This window comes from Pseudogymnoascus verrucosus, assembly GCF_001662655.1.
Source record: "Pseudogymnoascus verrucosus strain UAMH 10579 unplaced genomic scaffold scaffold_55, whole genome shotgun sequence".
NCBI classification, from domain to species: domain Eukaryota; kingdom Fungi; phylum Ascomycota; class Leotiomycetes; order Thelebolales; family Thelebolaceae; genus Pseudogymnoascus; species Pseudogymnoascus verrucosus.
The window spans coordinates 61,078-83,672 of record NW_017263706.1 but is presented as its reverse complement, the minus strand read 5'-3'; the positions used below and the strand labels follow the sequence as shown (position 1 = coordinate 83,672).

The following is a 22,595-nucleotide window of genomic DNA, read 5'->3' as shown; positions in this document are numbered from 1 at the left end:
TCCAGCCCACAACCCATATCCATACACACCCCAAACCCCATCCTCTTTACTCCCACAAAACCCAGAACCAAAATATGTACGCAGCAAAAACATATGTAGTATGCGCGCAAAAAAGAAAATAACACCCAGCAATGACATCCAATCCCACCTCCACATGCTCTCCCATCTCCCATACATGCCGGACTTTCCCCGACGATGGCATCAAAGCTGACAAAAAAAGGAAACGACGGGAACCTGTCCCGAAACCTCATCTCCACCGGTATAAGAAGCCTCCCTCCTCCCCTCCAACCCACGTCCCCAAATCCCCTCAATTGCAGCCCAAACAGCGGTGCTTTGACACCTCCAAGCAACCTCACCGGCAGATCCTCGGACCGCAGATTCCCCGGCGGGCCGTCCAACCCGCACGTGACGAAATCCCCGACCGGATCCGCGGTCCGCCAACCGACGCTCCTACCACCCAAATCCAACACTGGCCTACATAACCCCGCCCCGCGCCCTCCACCACGAATGGGTCCAGCAGGGGGGAAATAGGAAAGGGGCGCTTCCCAGGGCCTCGAACCCCGTCCGTCAAGTCGGGCCTTTCGCACTCACTCTGCCGCTACCGGGGCTGAGCCAATCGATGGCTGAAGCGAGTGTGGGCAACCTGGGTGGATCACCCGCGCTGGCTGGGTGCTGGCCTAGACTCGAGGCGGCTCGACTTTTGCCCGTCACGATGATCTTTGTTGTGGTGTGGGGGTGATGGAGCTCAGCGCATACCCATGCCTCCTAGGGCGTCTTGACGGCGCGCCTCGGCTTCGCGAATGATCTCAGCCGAGAGGGCCAGAGACGGCGCGAGACGGCTGTAGCGGGCGATTTCTTCGACGACGCCGTTGATGATGGCGTCCATTTGGTCGGGGGGTGGGAGGAGGGGCGCTAGCGACGGGGACATGGTGGCGCCCATTACGAGGAGGGTCTGCGATACGATGGAGAGCGCGCCTTGCCAGAGATATGGCATGTGACCTGCGTGGCTACGGGTTGTTAGAAGGGGCCAAGGAGAGAGGGAGAGATGGGGTGAACTTACTGTGCCGTTATGTTCTCCAATTGGCGAATCGCGGCATCGAGACACTTGCGACAGTTCTCGCGAACCGCGGGATCCAAAGCCGCTGCCTCGTTGTCCAGGACGGCCAAGATATACGGTCGGAAGATTATAGTCCTGCATGCATAAAAGCGCAGACGAAGCACGGTCTGGACCGGGTCGGCCAGGAGGCCTCGCGTGTATGGGAACTGCAGGGCCAGCGGGAGACTCTCGTACCACTGTCCCAGCTGGAAGTCCAGTTCGGCTACGACTGGCTCCAGAGCACTCATCGTCGCTACGCTGTCTTTGCTGTAGATGAGCTGGCTCACTCTATTCAGCAGTCGCCTGAGGGCGATTTCAGCTAGGAAGTACCACAGCTCGTCGCGGCCGACAAACTGCGCGTTGTCCGCAGCCTCGGGATCCTCCATATGATCAAAGTGCTCGAACTCAACGAATCCACCTGGAAGCCCGACGCATTCCTCAAACTGGACAATACCAGAATGAGGGAGATCGAGCTCAGCCAGGAGATCAGACTCGAAGAGCAGAGCATTCCAGTACACCCTCTCGCTCAGCTCGCGCTCCTCCGGAGGTACGCGCCCAGGTCCTGAAAGAAGGAGCTGGAGCTTCGTGCTGGTGCTGCTCAGCAGCGTCCATGCCTCCAGGGGACGGACTAGATAGAAAAGGTACGCCGAAGCTAGAACCATGCACTGTGCGCTTAGCACCGTGTTGCGCGTCATGAGGGCTGGTAAAATGGCCCATGCAGACGCGAAGAACGAGAGTCCTGGCGTCTCCTCCGAGAGCGGTACCCTGGAAATGGAACCGTGTACTGACGCCTGTCCCAAGGCCAAGACGAGGAGGACGATGCAGGACTCTGGTCCTTCGCGGAAACCGTTAGATAGCGCAACGCGGTAGTGACTCGGCCAGTTGAAGGGGTTAACAACTGCATACCATACATTGACCCGCGAGAAGAATGCTCGGATGTATGCTGCTGTGTTGGAGAGGTCGAGACGCAGCGATTTCGGTAGGGTGAGTGGTTCGCGAGACATCTCCAATTGAAGTAGAATTTGCGGGTCGTAAGGCCGAGATACCAGATCGCGGATGACAGGCCACTGGAGGAGGTGGAGCGCTGCGTTCGTGTGCTCTTTTGGCATTGTGGAAATGTTGGTGGGCGGGCTGGTCCACGTTCCAAGACCAGTAACTGGAATCATAGAAACGAAGTTTACGTGATTCTGGATCATCTCTTCATTGCTGATAGCCGTGCTGCTGCTGACAGCTGGCGATCCCGACGTAAGAGCCAATTGATTTGTCTGGCTCACTAGATTTGACTGTAAAAGACCCTCTATGCGTGAAAGGTGTTCCAGAATGAGCTTATCCCCAGCATCGAGCTTGATGCCAGGCTCACGATAAATGCACTCTGCGCCGAGCTCAACGCAGAGCCGGCACTTTGGCTTCGACCCATCGCAGCGCGATTTCCGTGACCTGCATATCTCGCACTACACTGCATGTTAGCCAGGTAGGTCAGCGCAGCGGTGGATCATGGCGTGCATACAGCTATAGTAGCCCTCCGCCTGGGATAGTCACTTCCTGCATCTGTATTCCTCCTTTTGAGAGGGTTAATTCCATCATCACTGTCCTTCCTGTTCTGCAGTCCATTTCCATTCGTGGTAGAATCCCGGTCTCCCGATGACTGGGACAGGTTCCGCGCCTTCTGGGCCGATCCGAGGATGCCTTCACGGCTGAAACTCAGGCCGCGTCGGTCAGTGGGGGATTTGAGAGAGTTCGGCGATTTGATAACGCCGTTCGACGTCGCCGATAGGTGTGGGGAGGGCAGATCGATGGCGAAGTTATCGCGCGACATTGGGTAGTGCTTGCCTTGTGTAGACTCTGAGGCCGCTGGTGAGTTATCTCGGGACGAGTTCGACATGGCCATGGCTTTGGGTGCCAGACGAAGGGAACTCTAGTACCACGAGTTGTAGTTATACCCCCGTGATATTACCCGGGCAGGAAAACAGGTACAGATGCAATGCGACGTCACGTCGATTATTGGCTGTCTTGAGTTGAGGCCCGATATATCGATGATGTCCAAGGAAAGAGAGGGGCCGCCGTTAGTTGCCGTGCGACTGGCCTGTATTTGAAGGAAAGCGAGCCGAACTGTGAGGGTATATTGAGGGGGTGGGGTGGATGTTTTTCTGGCGTATTTCGTTCTTTGGTAGCCTACTTCAACGTGCAGCCACCATCTGAGCGCTTTGGTGGCGGTTGCTAAGGATGCGAGGCAGCTGCAGTGTCCCTTTCCGCAGCTTTTCACAACGAGGCGCCGACTAGGGTGAGGTAGGCGGGCAAGGGTAGTAAAAACTCAATCTTTCGGACGATGGGGAATCCTAGATTGGGCTCGTTTCCCGAGTAGTGTGCATTATCGAGGTACAGTAGTTGGTAGTAGCGGTAGTAGTAGGAGAGGGGTGAAGGGGGAAAGAGGGGTGTAGTATCATGCAGTATGGTGATATGTCGTGGGGTAAAAGAGAGAGGTGCGGTACTCGAAGGTAGTTAAAGGTGCGAGGTGAGAGGGTGAATCGGCAAGTGTGAGTATGCAAGTATGTACAGATGAGACGAAGGAGTAGAAGCAACAGTCGGTCTGTAGCGCGCGGGGCGCAGATAGATGGGATTAGTAGCGTTGATTATGTAGCTAGTAAGGGAACCTTGAAGTAGGTCCATAACACCCGGCGAGGATGTGGAAGCGTTCTGACCAGTGACGGGGCTTTGTTGGATATGCTGGGCCTGCTTAGTCGGTGCAGGAGATTGTCATCCAGGAGTCTTCCCGGTCTTCCAAGCCTTCCAGCAGTATCCGAGTGGAATCTGGGGTTCGGGGTCGGCACGTGCTTACCGAATTGGAAAGATTCCAGAAGGGAGGCGCTCGACATGAGGCCTCGATATTAAAAAGTTGTGCTATACAGTAGTATGCGCAGTAGTGGCAGTAGTGGCAGTAGTATATACTACTGCCACGCTAGGTATACTAGCAGCCTTCGAAAGCCACTAGATTCAACGCCAGAAGGTCCAACTTCTCATAGTAGCAGGCTAACAGGGTACAAGGGCCTGGTAAAATAACCTCCACCAGAGCGGGGGAAATAAAAATGTCTGAGAGCTGAGGTGCTCCATCTCAGTCCATGGCTCCTCCTCATCCACCTCGCCCGATGTCTTGACGGTCACCCAAATGTGGTAATGATATGTCAGCCACTCGCTGTCACAGCCCTTCCAAGGCGGCCTAAAGTGAGTGGCTGAGATGCAAGACGATGGATGGAGAGGAAAGATGAAAGACGGGGACGGGGACAGTTGAAGCATCAAAACGCAATGCCCACCCGCTGTCGGAAAGTTACTTAGCACCCCCTTGCTTTACGATGTGCCGCTCACTCGTCACCCACCGCCCACAGAAGGTGGAGATTGGGACGGTGCTTGGACTCTCGCCGTCCGACGCCAGGTCAGGGTATGCACGCACAGTGGGCACAGCGCGGCGCGTCCGTTTAACGATCTCAGCGCCACCATGGCGAAATGTTGAGCGCAGATGCGAAAGGGTCTCGTTGCGAAGTCGGCGTGGGATGGGGCGAAGGCGACCCAGCCGTTGGTAGCTGCCCCCATACGTACCAAAAAGGGCCCCAAGATAACTCCGCTCCTCCCGCTGCACCTCTTAGTCTCTCTCTCTGCCTCGCTTCAACGGCCTTCTGATCTCATCTCCGTCCGATGTCCTTGGCCCTCCTCGTTTTCCCCATCACCCTCCACTACTTTGCGCTCACCCTCCATCACCTCCTGGCTAGTCCGGTATCTCATACGCGCCCGCGGTTTCGGTTGTATGCCCTCGCAAAACTGAATGCGGGGTCTCCAGACACCCCAACTTCGAAAAAGATGGAGAAGAGGGTGGGAGGTGGGAGAGCAAGCAATGTCTGAACTGGCGCGGAGTGGGAGAGTGGAGCCGTGGCGTGGAAGCCGTCGTGGAACACCATTTGTGGACGGTCGATAGGTGGAGTATCCGTGGTACCAGATGCGCATGTACTCAACATGGGGGTTGCTTGCTGTCCTGTTGTGCTCGCGACATGCATCCCATCCCTCATAACTTGCATAAATGTCAACGTGTTTTGCAAGGATACGTGTCTGACCTTCACACCTTCAATATGCCCCCTCGTTATACGGAGTATCTTTCCCTCTCTCGCTCTCTCGCCCTATTGTTGCCGCTCACACTTTCCCTCTTGCGAGTCGTCTCATCCCAACTTCACATCAGCGCTAATGGTGGGGGGCATGAGTAGCCCGTAGAGGAGTGCGGAGTCCCTTTCTCCGTAATCTCTCTCTGCGTCTTCCACAGCCACGGTACTCGGGCGATCTCATTAATTCTGGCACAGCTTGCAATGAGTGCGCAGTCCTCGTCGAACACTCGCGCGCGCGAAGATCGGTCCTTCCAATCAAAGCTGAAGCTCTCCGGTGGCGCGAATGATAGACCTATCGCAACGTCAAAAGTTGGGGGTGGAGCAGTGGGGAGGGGGGTATGGACTGCCCATACCGACGGCGCCGGGAGATGATACAATATGAGGAAGGTCGCAGGGCGACATCAAGGTGTGTCTGTGGATATACCGTACGGCATCCCCGAGTAATAACATGCTGGAAATATTCCGCGTATACTGCGTATACTTGCGCTTTGCGCGGCCATGTCGGTAGTATTGCAGCTATAGCTATAGTTATGGGGTGATATGCACCATTATTGATGTCTATTCCTTTTGGAGTGACTTCCCTTGTCCCCCTCCAGAACGAATCTCAACAGTGTGTGTCACGTGATGCTATATACCAAGTGTGATATATTGGGCATCCCCAGGTCTCTCTGTCGCATACTTTGTACGTACAGCATCTGCAGACTGTGGTGTGGTACAGTCAGGCCTTACGAAGGTCATCAATCGCTGTCATCGCTATCACTTTGCAATATAAACCCCCATCCAAGTACAAGGTATTAGCTCCATGTGACGGGGATCATTTCTGTGCTTTGAGCACAATCCCCGTACTATCCCAGTGCCTCCCAATAGTTTGGCGACGGCATAGTAGGGTGCCTCATAATTCTACGGAAATAGTGGCTTGATGGGATTCCCCAACCTTGACGATATTGACAGCCGTCTCCACCGAATCCACAACTGGACAACCTTCATGATATCAGATGGAGCAGGTGATAACTCGTATCCCAAGGATCTCCGTCCGAGGAATGAGGTTCTCCACATCATAGCCAAGACGTTTTCAATAGCGTCTTCGCGCCGATGACATTGGCATTGTCCAGACCACAGAGATCTATGCAAGGAACTTCCCATAGTCACCTGACAGCAAGACAACGTTTAGTTGATTAAGCTGCAGCTGAACTCGTACGCCAGAACAAAACCCCGCTCCTTCTAGCTGGGATATGATGCTTCTGGAAGCCGGGTCTGAGCACAGCCAAAAGGACGTGTGGCAGTATACAGCAAGTCGACTGTCGATCTCATCATAGCACTTGCCACGATCTTAGACCTATGCAGCTGTAGCCTGTAGGAACGCGAAGCTGGTGATGCCTTGGCACCTATCGCGGGGAGGCAGGGTAATTGGGATGCACCGGAAGAGTCCAAGATGAGATTGGTGCATGCCGACGCGGGGGCGGAAAGAGGCTCACAGGATCCGGCATCGAAAGAGCGGGGATAGCACATAACTCCAGCCACAGATCTGCCCAGCGCAGCTGAAAACGGCGACTGAGCATACCGAATCATCCATGTTCCATCCCGCAAGGCGGGGTTTGCTCGGCCAAATCCAAAGCTTGAAGGCACCCATGAGATCGACTCGGGCGTTTATCGATATGACAGCTTCACCGAGTTGCCGTCTGATGGACTGGCCGCGCCCCCTCCATCCCGTCCTACCCCACTTCCCCACACTGAGAGCTTCTCATGATCTATTCACGTGTGGGCAGATATCGCCACAGAGGGGCTTTTTCTGTTCTTCTGCCAAGTATCAGTATATTGCTCGCCACATCTCCAGGTCGTATGACAAGCTTACGCAGTACGTAGTCGTCTGCAGACCGCTGCAGGCCGGAGATTTTATCGGCTTGTTGCGGCTAGCGAAGTGTATCTACTATATATCGGTGTAGATCATCCCCTGTACCATATATTGTGCCTCAATTGACCCTGTCAAGCGGTCCTCCGAGGAGCAGGATTTTGTTGGAGATCCGACGACTCCGCGGCGCCGTAGCTCAAAAAAGATAGTGGAAACCAGCAAAGCGCTTAGACAAGAATGGAGACGGATCACCAAGAGGAGCTGGTAAGTGGCCAGTAAACAGAACACAGGCCTCACACCGCAAGGATCTCGGGCGGTACTCGGAGTTTACCCCAGAAGGGCGGAGGCGGGACGCTCACTCACTCACGGTAAGCGTCAATGCCGTGCATCGGCAAAATAGAAAGTGAGACCATACTCGGGGCACCCCTCTTCCTTCGTCCCCTCGTCCCTTGCCACCCTCGTCACAACCACAACGATCTGGTTGACCCGCAGCTGTTTGGCAGTTATATGCGGCTTAGTCAGGTAACAGCGGTTGGGGTAGGAAGCTGCGGGCCGCTTCCCCTGCAGCCTGTCGCTTCTGCAGTGAGTGTGGGGGAATGCGTGAGACATCCGTGGGATGTTGTTCTAGGAGTATTATCCGCTGCCGACTTCAATTTTACTCAAGAATTTTTGAATAGCCTCATTCCTATCGATGTTAGGGTAAATAATTCTAAGGAATAAGTCAGCTTTACAAAGCAGATTGCTTGCTTGCATTCTTTTTCATCGTTCCTTAATGAATGCAATGCGACCGTCAACGGAGAACAAGGGTGGAATGGGCCATCTCTCACAGCTGACGACGAATGTTCTTTCATATACCACCAGTACCAGGGATAAAAATATAGTGCCGTTTATATGTCCGTCGGTTTGATTCATGCTGCCTTGGACTTGAATCTATGACAATAAAATAAGCAATGCGAGGCCTCCTGTATCGATTTAATGTGATCCAGCTCACTCGCTGGATGATCTCCAGTTCCAGTTCCAGTTCGTCTCATTTGCGGTGCCCGTTTTTGAAGAGAGAGGTACAGCAGTACAATAACTACTCATCGCGGTCCGATATCCGAACTTCAGAAACCGTATCAGGGACCTTACAGCCAAAATGCAGCCACAATGCGTCATTTTCCAGGGTTTGATACTGGGCAGCAAGCAGCATCCCGCGCGTCCTGTGGCTGAGGCATCCTTGGCCCGCGCATACCTTCAGCTGAAGAATATACTTGAAATTCTCTCTAAGCCTCCTGCACGAGTAAATGAATGACGACCCAATGGTATGAATCTCAACGGCTCGGAGATTTTTGGGGGCCTGCAAGGGGATCACGGATCGACAGAAGGTGGCCCGGGGAGCGCAGGAGATCTTCCGAACTCTAATAAGGAGCAGGAGGGATGTGAGGACCTGTGTGTTGGATATTGATTCGGTCAGGGGCGCATATCTGGAATTCGTATATGCTTGAAATGTTTCAAGCGGACGCACTGAAGAAGTTCCGAGAAGAAGACCCATCTGTTGGGACACTGGCACAGCATGTTGGTTATGTAAGCCATTCTCCTTTTGCATCAACGTCAAAAGCACAGGCATAGCAAATAATAGACTTCAAAGAACTTGTGTAGCTATCTTTGTTTCATGATATAATGAGAAATCAGCATTGGCATAGCTTCGAAGAGATCCACTCAGCCTCTCTTCATTGAATATCCTCAGAACAAATGATTTCGGGAAAATGAAAGCAAAAAAGTCCATAATCTCTGTTCCACAATGACAAAGGCAACTGCTAATTTGCCATGCAGTAGCTTCCCATAGAAGCCTACTCAGACTTCACGTCGACCTTTGTTTTATCTGTGGATAATTAGCAAGGAATATGTCTCTTGTGCAATCAGTAAACATACAGAATGCAACATAGTTCTTGATGTGATTCGCCTTCTCAAACGTCTCTGGGTAATACCAGGCAGCGTCTTTCAATTCAGTCTCTGTCATGATATTAGTTCGATCCTATCATATGGGAGGAGCTACATACTGCCGGTGGTGATATTGTAGTAGGAGGCGTCGCCCTGCTGCCACGTCAGCCCCCACCCCGTACCACAAGTCTCAACTAATGCAGGAAATAGGGGATCGTGATAGAGGCTTATGTATAGAGGCTCATGAACAAAGGCTCATGAGTAGAGGTTCATGAATAGAAACTTATGAATAGAGGCCCATCAGAGTCTCACGGACACAGTCTCATGGATGGAGGCTGATAGATAGCAATTCTTGAATGGAGTTTGGGTATTATACCTTCCAAGGGCAATGGGTATGAGTGTCAGACTTCGTGAAGACCTTCTGATCAACAGAACTGCCATAATCGTCAGTACAACCAGCTTCAGCCCCATATATCGAGCACGAGTCAGTCACATACGCCGGAGGGAACTAATCCACCCTACTATTAGCCATCTTGCATATGGATAGTGGCATGTTGAGGCTCATTATGCATACATAAATATTTCCCTCAACAACTTCGTAGTTGTCAGTCTCGGCAATCACCTGCCCGTTCACAGTAGCTGTGGCATGCATGGTGTGATGATTCTTGCAGTAGTGTGTGTGATAAAAGTGATGATATTTGGCTGAAGCACAGAGTCTTGAATGAAGTAGCAAGGCTACCACGATGAATCCTTTGAATATGAAGCTTTATAGTTGTCGGATGATTATGTGATCTTGCTCGGTAATCCAAGTTCTACGATGACGAATGAGGTTGATGGAACCTGAGCTGTTTCATGCGGGGTATGCATCACTTTCTTCTGGAAACATACAGCTACAGCAGCAACCACAGCAGCAATGATTCTGATTCCACGGCCTCGGCCTCGGAACCAGCGGTGAAACAATTGTCTTGGTATAAAGTTTTTTTTATAAATAGCTTCAAAAATTTAACGCCCACCCAGGTCATGCTGTGCCGGATTTGCACGTCCCTGCAGATGATTTACGCAGGGCCCCAACGCCCAACGGATCTAATCTTATCTCGTCCAATGTGACCTCTCAGCTGCAAAAAAGAAATGACGAGTTTTTTGCAACTATTGCATTCTCATAGCTTTGATTGATCAATGCCATCACGGCACTTGCATGCACTGCAGTCTAATCAACCTCGTCACAGGACTTGACCTGCGCACGACAGCCCAGAACCAGAATTTACTGTGGAAACAATCATATAAGCACTGTCGTTGGCCATAATCCACGACGGCGTCGGCGCTAGTTTGTCAAAGCGCGGAACGTTCCGCTGTTAGACTTCGATTATGAATTGAATGTGGCGGCGATGGCTTCGAATTCGAAATGCAGCTCAGACATATAGTAGACTTGTCGTAAATTACCTATCGTTATCGCCAGATACGCCATTGCGTAGCGTGTATATATTCCTTTCTTTCCCCTTGCTTCCTCTTATTTCGATCTCAAGCAACAACAAGCTGCCTTTCCTTTGCACAGCTTTGCTTTGTAGCAATCATTGAATCGCCACAATGGACTCCAAGCAGTTCAAGGAGGCCGCAACATCAGCGATTGATGAGAGTGAGTAGTATCACTGCCCATGACAAGGAAGTAACATACTGATCTGGAGCAGTTGTCAACTACTATGACACCCTGCCAGACCGCAAGGTCTTGTCCAGTGTTGAGCCCGGATATCTCAGGAAGATCCTCCCATCCGGTCCTCCTGAGAAAGGAGAGTCATGGCAAGATATCCAGAAGGACATCGAGGAGAAGATCGTGCCTGGACTGACTCACTGGTATGACCCCCTCCCACTTCCTTGTGCCTTGTCCCTTTGATTCCGCACCCCGCCAGTCCATTCTAACACGGACAGGCAACATCCAAACTTCATGGCTTTCTTCCCTGCCAGCAGCTCCTTCCCAGGCATGCTGGGTGAGCTCTACTCGGCTGCATTCACTGCCCCGGCCTTTAACTGGATTTGCTCCCCTGCTGTCACTGAGCTTGAGACAGTCGTCATGGATTGGCTTGCCAAGCTCCTCAACCTCCCAGACTGCTACCTCTCCACTGGGGAGGGTGGTGGTGTCATCCAGGGTTCCGCCTCAGAGGCAATTGTAACCTGCATGGTGGCTGCCCGTGACAAGTATCTCCGTGAGACCACATCCCACCTCAGCGGTGAGGAGCAAGAAGATGCCATTGCCCACAAGCGCAGCAAGCTCGTTGCCCTTGGCAGCGATCAGGCCCACAGCAGCACCCAGAAGGCTGCCCTCATCTCCGGCGTCCGCTACCGCTCAGTCCCTACGACCCTCGAGAACAACTTCGCCATGACCGGTGACGCCCTGCTGAAGACGATCAATGAGCTCAGAGCCAAGGGCCTCGAGCCCTTCTACCTCACCTGCAGCTTGGGAACGACCTCCACCTGCGCCGTCGATGACTTCTGCTCCATCGCCAAAGCCCTCAAGACCGCAGCTCCACCCGGCATCGGCGAGATCTGGGTTCACGTTGATGCCGCCTATGCTGGTTCGGCCCTCGTCTGCCCGGAGTACCACCACCTGACCTCGCACTTTGGAGAGTTCCACTCCTTCGACATGAACATGCACAAGTGGCTTCTGACCAACTTCGACGCCTCCTGCCTCTTCATCCGCAAGCGCAAGGACCTCATCGACGCCCTCAGCGTGACCCCAAGCTACCTTCGCAATGAGCACACCGAGAGCGGCCTGGTCACCGATTACCGCGATTGGCAGATCCCTCTCGGCCGCCGCTTCCGCAGCTTGAAGATCTGGTTCGTCATGCGCACCTATGGTGTCGAGGGAATGCAGGCGCACATCCGTCGCCACGTCAAGCTGGGCGATCTCTTCCATGGTCTTGTTAAGAAGAGAGCCGATTTGTTCACCGTGATTGGCGAGCCTAGCTTTGCATTGACGACGTTTGCTCTTACTCCCAAGGATGGGGAGGATCGCGAGGAGGTGAATCGCGTGTCGAAGCAGGTCTATGAGGCTGTTAACAATGGCGGTGTTATTTATATCACCAGCAGTGTGGTGGGTGGAATTTACATTCTTCGTGTGGTCAGTGCGAATGAGCTGGCTGAGGAGAAGTATGTTCTCAACGCCTTTGATATCATTGTGCGAACCACCGAGGAGGTTCGTACCCTCAAGATCGCGAATGGATCGAATGGGGTTAACGGCGTGAAACCCGTCAATGGGGTGAATGGAAAGGTTCCTCAGCAGTTGGTGGAGGAGGGAGGTGCTAAGGGGCTCGGAGAGGTGACGGACGTCAATGAGCTTGCGAAATAAAAGCATTAAGCGTTTCCAGGATAAGAGAAAACGAATTTGACGACAGCAGGAAAGAAACTCCACTTATCAATTTATCACAACAAGCGTACACTACTAGACCGCAAGACACAGGTTCCAGGTTTGGCGATACGTTATTTTTCAGAAAGATCCAGGAAGGTAGATAGGGTAACCAAAATATCAAGCTGGTACATCGTAATATTATTTCCGTCCCCATACTGCAAAGTAACGTGTATAACCACCTGGGTATAATCGTCTTGACTTCCCCCGTCCAAACGCCCGCTCAACCCCGTTTACTCGAGGCAAGCACCAGCCTATCGTACAGTCTATAGCTGCGATCGTATCGTTTACTCGTCCTCGTTCTGCCAACATATAATAATTCCATGATCGCGTATAATCTCCTTTCCTTATCCACCAAAAAATCCAGGCCATTTATTCCTCCTCTTCAAACCGGCAGTGTCTCGTTGCCAAGCCCAGGCACACGATCCACAACCATCCCGATGTACGGACCGATAACGGGAATGTTGCGCATGAAGCCGAGGATGGTGCCGATGAAGTCGCCAAAGAGGATGAAGATGCCGTACAGCTCGACCAGGAACCCGATCAGCGGCCAGCGCAGTAAGATGAGCAGGATGCCAGCCGCGAAGGCCGCAGTGCCCTTCAGCTTCTGGCGACGCGCGAAGAATAGGAGTGTCTTGGCCGGGCCGATGATGGCGGTCAGGCCGATGAGAAAGAGGATGTTGCCCATGGCGAGCATGGCGCGGTCGAAGAAGAGGAAGACGCCGAAGATGAGGAAGAAGGCGCCTGTGCTGCTGTGTTAGGGGTTTGTTGGCACGGGAAGGAGCGGCGGGATGAGCTTACCACCGGAGCAGAAGGCGACACCGACCTCTGTGTGAATGTTAGTATGTAATCCCCATTGCGAAGTCTGTTCATGAGCGGAGTATGGCGACAGGCGCACAGTGGGAAAAAGGGGCTGCAGCTGGAGATGGGGATGTGGGAGCGCGACGTACTCTGCGAATCTGATAACCACATGGTAGGCATATTGGCGGTATTTCGAAGGGTCCTTCTGTACAGTATATGGCAACAGAAATATAAATTAGGGCTTCAAGCGGACACAGAGAAGAAGAGTGTGAAGGAGGAGAGGTTCCTTTTTTTTTCTCGAGGGCGCAGCGAGATTACGGCGGCGATAAACTCGTAGATCCCAGTCCGGCCGCTGATAATGGGGGGGACGTGCACCGGATTGAGCTGAAGTGGGGTCGGGGGCTGTATAAATAGCTCGGTTTTGTAGGCGATGATCCGTTTCAATACAGAAATTTCTTCAATACCATTTGGAGATCAATAATGGAGAGCTGAACACCACGACGTCGGCGAGTCCACAACACAATGTGGCGGCTTCGGTGATTGTGTTGTCCTTCTTGCTGGCACATTGTGTGTGCGGCGGGTGCCTGGACCAACAGCCACGGGAGGGATGGATATCTGTCCTGATGTGTGGTGTGGTGTCTTGGACCTCAACTTGCGTCGTATGACGGTAGGCTGCATTTCATTGTTTTATTCCTTTGTTTATTCTATATACGATTCTACGATCCCAACGATCCTACAATCCTATTCACGAATCCATACATGCCGGATCACCTAGCTTTAATAGCTATGGTAACTGAGAGTTTATCCCCAATATGCTCTCGGTACCCCGTCAAGGCAAAGAACACCCGGGGTACTCGCACTCTACGGAGTTGTACCCTACGATCGCTATTAAGCCGGAGCGCTTCCGAGGATGCGGTTGTTGAAAGACAGTTGCCGTATGGAATGAGCTTGACTGTGATGATCTCACAACGAAACAAACATGCCGTCTTGTCTGTCTAGCTTCATATATTTCACATGGAAGTATAGACCTTAGATTGAGCATACATACCCCCTTATTTAGCTATCCCATAGTTTTATGAATCCGATGCCCTGTATCAACCAGCGCCGTTCCTGCCTTAAACTCCGTGCTTGAGTGACTCCATGCCTCAAATGACCAATAGCCAAATGCCAAATGTGCTCCCATAACCCTCACACAACATATCCCCTCCCCCCTCACTTCAGAATCGTGTGCGCCCCTCTAGCCTCCAGGTACTGTTCCGCAACACCCTGTCCCAGGGTCCTCAGCACCGCAAACACCTCCTTATTATGATACCTCAGCCTAGTCTTCGGATCCGTATACGGCGCCACCAACCCCGTAATATCGCAGTAGTGCTTCGGATGCGCCAGCGTCGGCGCCGACTCAATATTCATATACGTCGCTCCCGGCCCAGCGCCCCACCCCCCAACCGTCGTAGCCTTCGCGTTCATATTCCGCTCCAGCACAAGCTTACTCAAGTTCCTGCTCGCCTGCGCCAGGTTCGGGGGCTGACGCCTGTCGGGCGCGCTCGAGGCGGGCGTCGAGTCGCCCGCGGTGGAAGTGCCGCCGGACTCGTCGCCGCCGGGGGTCGCGGCGCCGCTGTTGTCTTGGGTGGGCATGAGGGAGGAGGCTTCTTTGCGAGAGGAGTCGCCGAGGATGGTCTTGATGTTTTTGTTGCGGCGCTGGTTGGGCTTCCAGGAGGGGTTGCGGAAGGAGCGCGGGACGTGGTTGATGTCGAGCTTCTCGATGAGGGCTTGGTGGGCTGCTTGGGCGGCGGCGATTTCTTCGGCCGCGGGGTTGATTGGGGGTGGCATTTTGGAGGAGGGGTTGGTTGTGTCGGTAGTAGTTGTGTGTGTTGAGTATGTGAGGTTTCAATGGAATGCCCTTTGTGCCGTTTGCGATCGAGGTTGGCTTGTTGGTGATGCGAGTGAGGGAACTGGATATATGTATACTGCCAGCCGTCACCGCCATTTGGGCCGATTCGCGTCAACAACACCGCGTTTGGATGACCAGGATCGCTTTTAGTTTCCTGCAACTTCACTAAGACAAACAAAATGGTAAGTCTAGGATAATGTTGATGTCTGCACATTTACTAATTGGAGCGATTATAGGAAAGCCCTCATGAGCACCAGCAGAACCTTCTGCTGTCCCGAATCATCACCAACGTTGTAAGTTGGGCAGCTCCAGTACATACTACGAAGCTAATAATCGCCCAGGAGAAGCTCAATGAAGCTATTGTACTTCTCAACAAGGGCCTACAAGTAAATATTTTTATGGGATATGTAAGAAATTAAGCTAATACTATCCCAGGAAATCAACATCCAAAACATGAACGTGGAGCTCGTTGCACAGATGTTTAAGAACTACCAGTCGAATGTGCTCTTCCACCTTGAAGGTAGGGCTTCCATACAATGCAGCTGAGAACTGTAACTGATTTATTACCTAGCAACGGACAACCTGAAGGAGCCATCATAGGGAGGAGGCACGAGCGGGGTTGTTGTGACGGGAAGGGAGTGACGAATTGGATGAGGCGCTGGGAGTCTTTGTTACTCGGTTTTATACCTTCTTATTAAGAAAGAAATGGCAGATTTCATACAAATACATTTATTAAACGTGTAATGCCCGATAAACACTCATATATACACAAAAAGTTGAATTATATCCCACCATCGCTGTTGCTATCACAGCCTCGTGCCCGCCGTCGTGCCTCGAAAACTCTCAGCCTCGCCCATTCCTATCGCGCCCCAAATTCCACACCGAACCTGGGCCCTCAACAACGTCGCATTCACGTCCAGCGGCGCCGCTCATAATCTCAGGCCTAGATTGAATGAACGCAGCAGCCACGACTGCCAAATATAGTTAACCCCAACCATAAACGACAGCCGTCAATGGCTTGAACAACAAATACCATCCACAGCCACCAACATCACTACCTCCATGGCGCCCTCAGCCATATCTCCGAATGCCCCAGAGGTATCGACGGGACGGCCAGAAGCTGGACCTGCAAAGATATATCCCGTCAAGGAAGCACATTTCGATGGCTACCAGGCGCCACAGCCAGACGGATACAAGAAAGCACGGCAGATTGGGAGCGACAACGTCGCGATCGTTATTGACAATGGTAAGATCGCAGCAGCAGCCTACAATCCTCACACCATGTCTCCCTACTGACAACACACGTCCAGGTTCATCGGCAGTCCGCGCAGGATGGTCATTTGAGGACAACCCCCGGTTCTCCATCCCACCCGTGATGGCAAAGTATCGAGACCGGAAGCTAGGCAAGACCTTCGCCTTCGCCGGCTCCGACGTCTACGCCGACACCACCGCACGCGGGCACATGCGTAACGCCTTCGAAGCCGGTAGCGGCGTCGTCTGCAACTGGGACGTGATGGAGTACGTCCTCGACTACCTCTTCCTCAAGCTCGGCATCGACGGCCAAAACGGCGCAATCGACATGCCCATAGTCATGACCGAGACCCTCGCCAACCTACCGTACTCGCGCAAATCCATGAACGAGATTCTCTTCGAGTGCTACGGCGCCCCTTCCGTCGCCTACGGCGTTGACGCGCTTTTCTCGTATGCTCACAATGGCGGAAAGACGGGTCTCGTCGTCTCCTCCTCCCACAGCTCCACGCACCTGATTCCCGTGGTCGACTCGCGCGCTCAGCCCGCCCAGGCTACGCGCCTGAACTGGGGAGGGTCTCAGAGCGCAGAGTACCTGCTTAAGCTGATCCGGCTGAAGTACCCAGGATTCACGGGGAAGCTGAACTCTTCGCAGGCGGAGCACATGGTTCGCGATCACTGCTTCGTGGCGCAAGACTATATGAAGGAAGTCGGCGAGGTGCTCGACTGGACGGGTCTCGAGGACCGCGACGTGGTCATCCAATACCCGTACACCGAAGAAGTAATCATCCAGAAATCCGAAGAGGAGCTCGCGCGCGCCGCCGAGAAGCGGAAAGAGTCCGGCCGCCGCCTACAGGAGCAGGCCGCCAAGATGCGTCTCGAGAAACTGGTCCGCAAGGAGCAGGAACTCGACTACTACCGGTCCCTCCAGACGCGTCTGGCGTCCGAGAACAAGAAGGAGAGTAAACGCCTCCTCGACGCCGAGGACCTGAAGGACGAAAATGCACTCGCGAAGACAATCAAGGAGCTCGACCTCTCGATTCGCAAATCCCGGCAAAAAGATGTCGGTGGCCCTGAAATCGAAGATGACGCCGAACCCCCGAATTACGACCTCCTCGAAATCCCCGACGAGGACCTCGATGACGCCGGAATCAAGCAGAAACGCCACCAACGCCTCATGAAATCCAACCACGAAGCCCGCGCCCGGGCCAAGGCCGAAAAAGCCGCTGAAGCCGCTCGCGTAGCTGAAATCGCGCGTCTCGACCAGGAGCGCCGCGAGGGCGATTTGGAGGGGTGGTTAGAGGAGCGACGCGCCGCGCGCGCTGCGCTCGTCAAGAAACTCAAAGAGCGTGAGCGCCTCAAGGCTGATCTGGGGAATCGCAAATCCCTTGCCAGTCAAATTAGGATGAAATCCATCGCCGCACTCGCCTCCGACACGCCCGCCAAAAAGCGCCGTAGAGGAGGCGACGACGATACCTTCGGCGCGGACGACGACGATTGGGGAATCTACCGCCAAGTCGCCAACGACGGGGATAACTCCGAGGACGAGGAGGAGGATCTGGGTGCTAGTCTCAAGGCCCTCGAAGCGGAGTTGCTGGAGCACGATCCCGATTTCACGGAACTGCATACCCATGATGCGCAGAGCGATTGGTCGACTTCCCTCATCCACGCCTTCCTGCGCGGGCCACGCGCCTTCGACGCCGGCTCAGCGAAGGAAGGACACCAGCTCCACCTCAACGTTGAGAGGCTCCGCGTCCCGGAGGTAGTATTCCAGCCCTCGATCGCCGGGCTGGACCAAGCAGGCATCGTGGAGATCGCAGCGGATATCCTGATGCAGCGTCTCGGCGGGCAGGTGGATATGCGGGATGTATTCATGACGGGGGGAGCAACGCTGTTTCAGGGCTTTGAGGAGAGGTTGGCGAGGGAGTTGAGGGCTGTGTTGCCGGTTGAGAGACAGGTGAAGGTGAGGAGGGCGAAGGATGCCGTAGGGGATGCGTGGAGGGGGGCTGGGGGGTGGGTGGGGAAAGAGGGGGGGGCGGAGTGGAAGAGGGGGAGGGTTACGAGGGGGGAGTGGTTGGAGAAAGGGGGGGATTATATTAAGGTTTGTCTTTTTGCTTTGCTCTCCGTCTTCTTGCCTGGAGGGGTGGAGGATTTTGGTATGGACATTGGCTAACTGTGCGTGATAGGAACACAATTTGGGGAATGCGTACTCGTACTCGGCTCTTTGAGGAAAAAGGGTGGAGGGATGGAAAGGGGGGAATGGGTCGGTTTGATTATTTAGCGTTTTGATCGAAGGTGAGGGGGCGTGTGCGGGAATGGAAACGGGATAACAAAAAAATAGATGAGAGATAGTTAGTTGCTATGCTATGACTTCTTTGGCTACTTATCTCCTGATTCCTTCTTCACTAATTCTACTTTCCAAAGCAAGGTATCGATTCGCGCTGAAAGCTTGGTTAGCCCGTTTTTTAAGACTGATGGAAACAACTATAAAACCGGCACTCTTGTCCTCCTTATATTATACCCTCAACCACAGCTCTTTTGTGAAAAGAATCCAACAAACGACTGGAGGTTCCGCGCCGTCTGACGGCTTCGTGTATCACAACCGCATTACGCCATGGTGATCTATGGCTGGGTAGATGGAGGCGAGAGGGCGTGTGTCAACAACAGCAGAACAGCGCGATGGCAGCAATTCCCGACTAGAAAAGCCTCACAGTGAGAAGAACAGGGCAGCAACAGCAAGATAAAGCCTAAAGACGACAAGAATCGCACACCCCCTCCAATTCACGTAGGAGGCCCACGAGTGTAAGTTGATCATTCCTAAGCTTTGTAAGTTGATCATTCTTGAGCTTCTCGATACAGCCAACGGTATCAAATGTTCAAATATTTTCTTTGCTCCTGGGGGCAAAGTAAGTCAAGGACTCGCACGAGTTATTGATAAAAGCTGCACTTATTTTGCTGAGGGGGTTCGGGATCTCCTGGCTAGTCGGAAGGATGGGGGTGGTTGTGATAGATTTACACTGACTGGACTCGTAAGTAAAGGGATGGTCTAGCTTTCCTTTCTCCCTATCATTTTCTCTAGCAGGCTTTGGAGGCATGTTCGGAATTGAAGTTAAGTCAACTCCACTTCTCCCCATCTCATACGCCTACCCACCCCTGTCATACAAGAATAAATAGCCACCGCACATCCCATACATTGCACCCTCCAACGAGCCAGTTGACGTTGGCATGGAAAAGATACCATACAAAAATGAAAATTACCCTTGCTCGCGGGGTACGCGACAAAGATTTATGCTATAGCAGCCTGAGACGCTCATCATCCCTGGGGAGTAGATGGCAACGGCGGGGGTGGAGGGCAACGACGACAGAAGTAGGTGAGAAGAGAGAGTTCTCGACAAGAAATGCCTTATGGCCACAAGAAGAGGTGGCGGTAGCAACAACACGGTCCTTTCAGCCCAGAATTCTGCACATCTAAAGCACTGGGAATGGATCTTCCCACCTCCAGGTCGGTATCCGCCTCCGTTCTGGTCAAAAGGGTTACTCTGACCTTAACAACAAAAAAGTAAGAGTTTCATCCCCGCCTCCACCCATCCACATTTCGTTAGGCTGAAGTTCTCGAATCTCCATACCTGCCACAAACATTCTGGTCCTTCCCTGTGCCTCCTTATAACTTGTGTAAGCGGGGGACCGGCTGTTAAAGATTTTATGGTTCTCAGCATCCATCTCATCTTCTTCTGTATTGCTTCGGGTATCCATTCTTGGGTTTGGAGATAATCCAGCTATCGAGGCTCAGCTTCTCTGAAAGCAGGTTCCGGGTGTATGGATGCTGACTGGGATCCTCGGATGGAAAGGGGTATCATACACATATCACCATCGCCAGCACCATGTATTCACAACCAAACACCACAAAAAACAATATCGTGTGAAACGCACTCACGCGTAATGATTCCAGAACATCCAACGCCAAAACCCAGATATAACGCCCCCTCCCCCAACCCGCCCCAAATGCCCAATGCAGCCATCCCATCCATCTACCCAAGAATCCTTTCCGCCCAAACCAAACCAAACAAATCCAACCCATCCCATCAGCCCCCTATCACAACAAACTCTCCCCTCCTAACACAAACCCCAAAAACCTAACAACACTTCCTCCCCTTCCCCTTCTTCCCCCCCACCCCCGCCCCCCCAATCGGGCCCCCACCTTCCTCAATAACATCCTCCATCCCAATCCCCGTCGGAAACCCCAACCAACTCCTCCTATCCCTCCCGACCCTAAAACTCCCCCTCCCCGCCTCCCCTCCAAAATATTCCCCCCCTTCCTCTGCCCCCGCAGCCCCTTCACCTTCCTCCTCCCGTTTCCTGGCTTGTTCCACCAATTTCCGCGTAACGACTCGAAAGACTTCATCGACGCCTTCGCCGCTCTCAGCAGAGATCTCATGACAACAATCCCACCCAACATCCTGTCCCCAGAACCCACTACTCCGTTTGCTCGTAGCGCCCGGACTCCTCAGCTCCCCCGTCCCACCACTCGTCGCTCTCGACCTCCCCCCAAACCCCGCCCCATCCGCCGTAGCAGTCAAGGGCGGCGTCGAGCTGAGCGCCGGATACAGATTCTCCGCCACATACGCAATACACCTCTCAAATGGGACCTCCCTCTTCCCCGGCTCCCTCGCCACAATATCCGCTTTGGTGCCGACGACGTGTAGCACAACGCCCTCTCCCAACTCCCGCCGTAGCTCCGCTAGCCACCGGCCCATTTCCTCGAAGCTGGCTGCGTCGGTGATGGAGTAGCAGATTATACACGCGTTCGCTCCTCTATAATACAGTCGCGAGATCGACCTGAACCGCTCCTGTCCAGCAGTATCCCAGAGTTGCAGCCGCACAAGGGTGTTGGAATCGGTGTCGTGGATTCGTTTCGTCAAGAAGGATGCACCGATTGTGGAGGGGTGGGGAGGGAGGAAGGTGCTGTGGATGTAGCGATGGACGAGGGAGGTTTTGCCGACGCCTTGGGCGCCGAGGACGACGATTTTGGCTTCGAGGGTGGTGGGCATTGTGGGCGGGGTGTGGGGGGTGACGTGGGGTCAGGTGTGGTGAGGTTTGTGGTTGTGGTGGTGGTTGTTAGGGGCGCATCTCAGCGTGGTGGGGTGGAGGGGGTGAGGTGTAGCCTTGTGAGGTTGAGGTGCATGGGCGAGGGCGATGTTGTTGTTGACTCGGTGCGTGTAGTTTTGTTGATGCTCGTAGTGGTGGTGGTATATAAGCTCCTCGTCGAGCAAAAGTGTATGAAGCCCGAGTGTCGAGTATCGAGTGTTGTATGCCCCGTGGCTGTAATTTAAATCCCCAAAAGTGTCAGGCTGTCGACGCGTGCACGATAGATAATGTGAGGGCGCCGGAAGATGTGATAGATACCAAAAGGTTGTTTCGCATCAACAATCTGCCGAGCCGAGGATCGTCGCGTGGAGGAGTAACGTGATTTGTAGTCACGTGGTTAGGTTAGTGATAGCCGCTTGGATCCTCGAGAAATGAAAGAAGGGAAGCAGGATCCAAGGATCGAAGAAGGATGACAGATGACAGATGATTTTTGTCTTTTTGGCTATTTTAAGCAACTTGACAGCGGTAGAGAGTGAGTGGCTTTCTTCTTTTCTTTGTACGAGTAAACACACACTATGGTACTTGTGGTGTCTTATAACTTGGCAAGGCTGACTGCCAAATTCCGTCAAGCTTTTATAATACTGGGGAATTTCAAATTACTCAAGCCTTCTTTGTTTGCTTGTTATTCTTGCTATTATTCTTTCTTCTTCGCCGGTGATCACGGTGATTGCTATGCTGCGGTGATCAACTGTGATTGCTCCCTCTGCCACTGTCACCCGGAGTAGGGGTTTCACCGTGTTCCTGTCAGCATCAGGGGTTTTTTACTTAACATGACCACCGCTATAGCGTGAGTTGATCCCACGCCGTCGCTCCTGCGGCCATGTTAGTGTAGAGTCTAGTATGGACTATAGACTCTATAAACTGTCAGCTAATTTAAATCTCAGCTGAGAGCTCTGAGGCGGTTCAGTTCAGGGTCGATCTACGTTGATTTTCTATTATCGTCTCATATGACTAGGTGTACCCGAGATCATAGAGTCAGTTAGTATAATCCGTATGGTTAGTATTACCAGTATGGTCGGTAGATCAGTATAGTCCGTATAGTCAGTACGGTCAGATTTAACAATATGAGGACTATTCTATGTGTGATACAGTGTGGTAGAGGC

General features: G+C 53.0%; 8 protein-coding genes across 8 annotated transcripts; 3 read left to right on the top strand and 5 right to left on the bottom strand.

Annotated features, from left to right (window-relative positions):
• Nucleotides 1-34: 34 nt before the first annotated feature.
• Nucleotides 35-5,154, bottom strand: VE01_08913 (uncharacterized protein). Its single transcript, XM_018278331.2, has 3 exons — nucleotides 2,604-5,154; nucleotides 1,061-2,547; nucleotides 35-1,007 (listed from the first exon to the last, which is right to left on the bottom strand). The coding sequence occupies exons 1-3, from the start codon at nucleotides 2,982-2,984 to the stop codon at nucleotides 746-748; spliced, it is 2,130 nt and encodes a 709-aa protein (XP_018126622.1). The 5' UTR covers nucleotides 2,985-5,154; the 3' UTR covers nucleotides 35-745.
• A 3,539-nt stretch (nucleotides 5,155-8,693) lies between these two features.
• Nucleotides 8,694-10,083, bottom strand: VE01_08912 (uncharacterized protein). The gene is made up of 6 exons (XM_018278330.2): nucleotides 9,585-10,083; nucleotides 9,508-9,518; nucleotides 9,387-9,444; nucleotides 9,130-9,163; nucleotides 9,002-9,082; nucleotides 8,694-8,951 (listed from the first exon to the last, which is right to left on the bottom strand). The coding sequence occupies exons 1-6, from the start codon at nucleotides 9,660-9,662 to the stop codon at nucleotides 8,920-8,922; spliced, it is 294 nt and encodes a 97-aa protein (XP_018126623.1). The 5' UTR covers nucleotides 9,663-10,083; the 3' UTR covers nucleotides 8,694-8,919.
• A 168-nt stretch (nucleotides 10,084-10,251) lies between these two features.
• Nucleotides 10,252-12,533, top strand: VE01_08911 (uncharacterized protein). The gene is made up of 3 exons (XM_018278329.2): nucleotides 10,252-10,643; nucleotides 10,696-10,858; nucleotides 10,934-12,533. The coding sequence occupies exons 1-3, from the start codon at nucleotides 10,595-10,597 to the stop codon at nucleotides 12,348-12,350; spliced, it is 1,629 nt and encodes a 542-aa protein (XP_018126624.1). The 5' UTR covers nucleotides 10,252-10,594; the 3' UTR covers nucleotides 12,351-12,533.
• On the bottom strand, nucleotides 12,500-13,753 carry GOT1 (Golgi Transport). Its single transcript, XM_018278328.2, has 3 exons — nucleotides 13,358-13,753; nucleotides 13,209-13,235; nucleotides 12,500-13,151 (listed from the first exon to the last, which is right to left on the bottom strand). The coding sequence occupies exons 1-3, from the start codon at nucleotides 13,386-13,388 to the stop codon at nucleotides 12,793-12,795; spliced, it is 417 nt and encodes a 138-aa protein (XP_018126625.1). The 5' UTR covers nucleotides 13,389-13,753; the 3' UTR covers nucleotides 12,500-12,792.
• Nucleotides 13,754-14,091: 338 nt separating this feature from the next.
• VE01_08909 (uncharacterized protein) lies at nucleotides 14,092-15,137 on the bottom strand. The gene has a single exon (XM_018278327.2). It carries the CDS (start codon nucleotides 15,036-15,038, stop codon nucleotides 14,421-14,423), a length of 618 nt encoding a protein of 205 aa, XP_018126668.1. The 5' UTR covers nucleotides 15,039-15,137; the 3' UTR covers nucleotides 14,092-14,420.
• Nucleotides 15,138-15,258: 121 nt separating this feature from the next.
• On the top strand, nucleotides 15,259-15,891 carry DAD4 (duo1 and dam1 interacting protein). The gene is made up of 5 exons (XM_018278326.2): nucleotides 15,259-15,281; nucleotides 15,336-15,392; nucleotides 15,441-15,485; nucleotides 15,535-15,619; nucleotides 15,671-15,891. Exons 1-5 carry the CDS (start codon nucleotides 15,279-15,281, stop codon nucleotides 15,697-15,699), a joined length of 219 nt encoding a protein of 72 aa, XP_018126667.1. The 5' UTR covers nucleotides 15,259-15,278; the 3' UTR covers nucleotides 15,700-15,891.
• An 89-nt stretch (nucleotides 15,892-15,980) lies between these two features.
• Nucleotides 15,981-18,726, top strand: ARP5 (actin- protein 5). The gene is made up of 2 exons (XM_018278325.2): nucleotides 15,981-16,345; nucleotides 16,410-18,726. Exons 1-2 carry the CDS (start codon nucleotides 16,162-16,164, stop codon nucleotides 18,518-18,520), a joined length of 2,295 nt encoding a protein of 764 aa, XP_018126672.1. The 5' UTR covers nucleotides 15,981-16,161; the 3' UTR covers nucleotides 18,521-18,726.
• Nucleotides 18,727-20,480: 1,754 nt separating this feature from the next.
• On the bottom strand, nucleotides 20,481-21,975 carry VE01_08906 (uncharacterized protein; the record flags this gene model as incomplete). Its single annotated transcript, XM_018278324.2, has 1 exon — nucleotides 20,481-21,975. Exon 1 carries the CDS (start codon nucleotides 21,393-21,395, stop codon nucleotides 20,481-20,483), a length of 915 nt encoding a protein of 304 aa, XP_018126671.1. The 5' UTR covers nucleotides 21,396-21,975.
• Nucleotides 21,976-22,595: the final 620 nt, after the last annotated feature.

Coding starts and splice junctions, on each gene's coding strand:
- VE01_08913 (XM_018278331.2), bottom strand. CDS start 2,984: ATGGCCATGTCGAACTCGTCCCGAGATAACTCACCAGCGGCCTCAGAG. Junction 2,548..2,603: donor GGCGGAGGGCTACTATAGCT/GTATGCACGCCA, acceptor CATGCAGTGTAG/TGCGAGATATGCAGGTCACG. Junction 1,008..1,060: donor TTGGAGAACATAACGGCACA/GTAAGTTCACCC, acceptor AACAACCCGTAG/CCACGCAGGTCACATGCCAT.
- VE01_08912 (XM_018278330.2), bottom strand. CDS start 9,662: ATGCATGCCACAGCTACTGTGAACGGGCAGGTGATTGCCGAGACTGAC. Junction 9,164..9,386: donor ATACCCATTGCCCTTGGAAG/GTATAATACCCA, acceptor ACGTGGCAGCAG/GGCGACGCCTCCTACTACAA. Junction 8,952..9,001: donor CAAGAACTATGTTGCATTCT/GTATGTTTACTG, acceptor AATTATCCACAG/ATAAAACAAAGGTCGACGTG.
- VE01_08911 (XM_018278329.2), top strand. CDS start 10,595: ATGGACTCCAAGCAGTTCAAGGAGGCCGCAACATCAGCGATTGATGAG. Junction 10,644..10,695: donor AACATCAGCGATTGATGAGA/GTGAGTAGTATC, acceptor GATCTGGAGCAG/TTGTCAACTACTATGACACC. Junction 10,859..10,933: donor GTGCCTGGACTGACTCACTG/GTATGACCCCCT, acceptor TAACACGGACAG/GCAACATCCAAACTTCATGG.
- GOT1 (XM_018278328.2), bottom strand. CDS start 13,388: ATGCCTACCATGTGGTTATCAGATTCGCAGA. Junction 13,236..13,357: donor GTGGTTATCAGATTCGCAGA/GTACGTCGCGCT, acceptor ACATTCACACAG/AGGTCGGTGTCGCCTTCTGC. Junction 13,152..13,208: donor TGTCGCCTTCTGCTCCGGTG/GTAAGCTCATCC, acceptor ACAGCAGCACAG/GCGCCTTCTTCCTCATCTTC.
- VE01_08909 (XM_018278327.2), bottom strand. CDS start 15,038: ATGCCACCCCCAATCAACCCCGCGGCCGAAGAAATCGCCGCCGCCCAA.
- DAD4 (XM_018278326.2), top strand. Junction 15,393..15,440: donor CCCGAATCATCACCAACGTT/GTAAGTTGGGCA, acceptor ATAATCGCCCAG/GAGAAGCTCAATGAAGCTAT. Junction 15,620..15,670: donor TGTGCTCTTCCACCTTGAAG/GTAGGGCTTCCA, acceptor TTTATTACCTAG/CAACGGACAACCTGAAGGAG.
- ARP5 (XM_018278325.2), top strand. CDS start 16,162: ATGGCGCCCTCAGCCATATCTCCGAATGCCCCAGAGGTATCGACGGGA. Junction 16,346..16,409: donor CGCGATCGTTATTGACAATG/GTAAGATCGCAG, acceptor ACACACGTCCAG/GTTCATCGGCAGTCCGCGCA.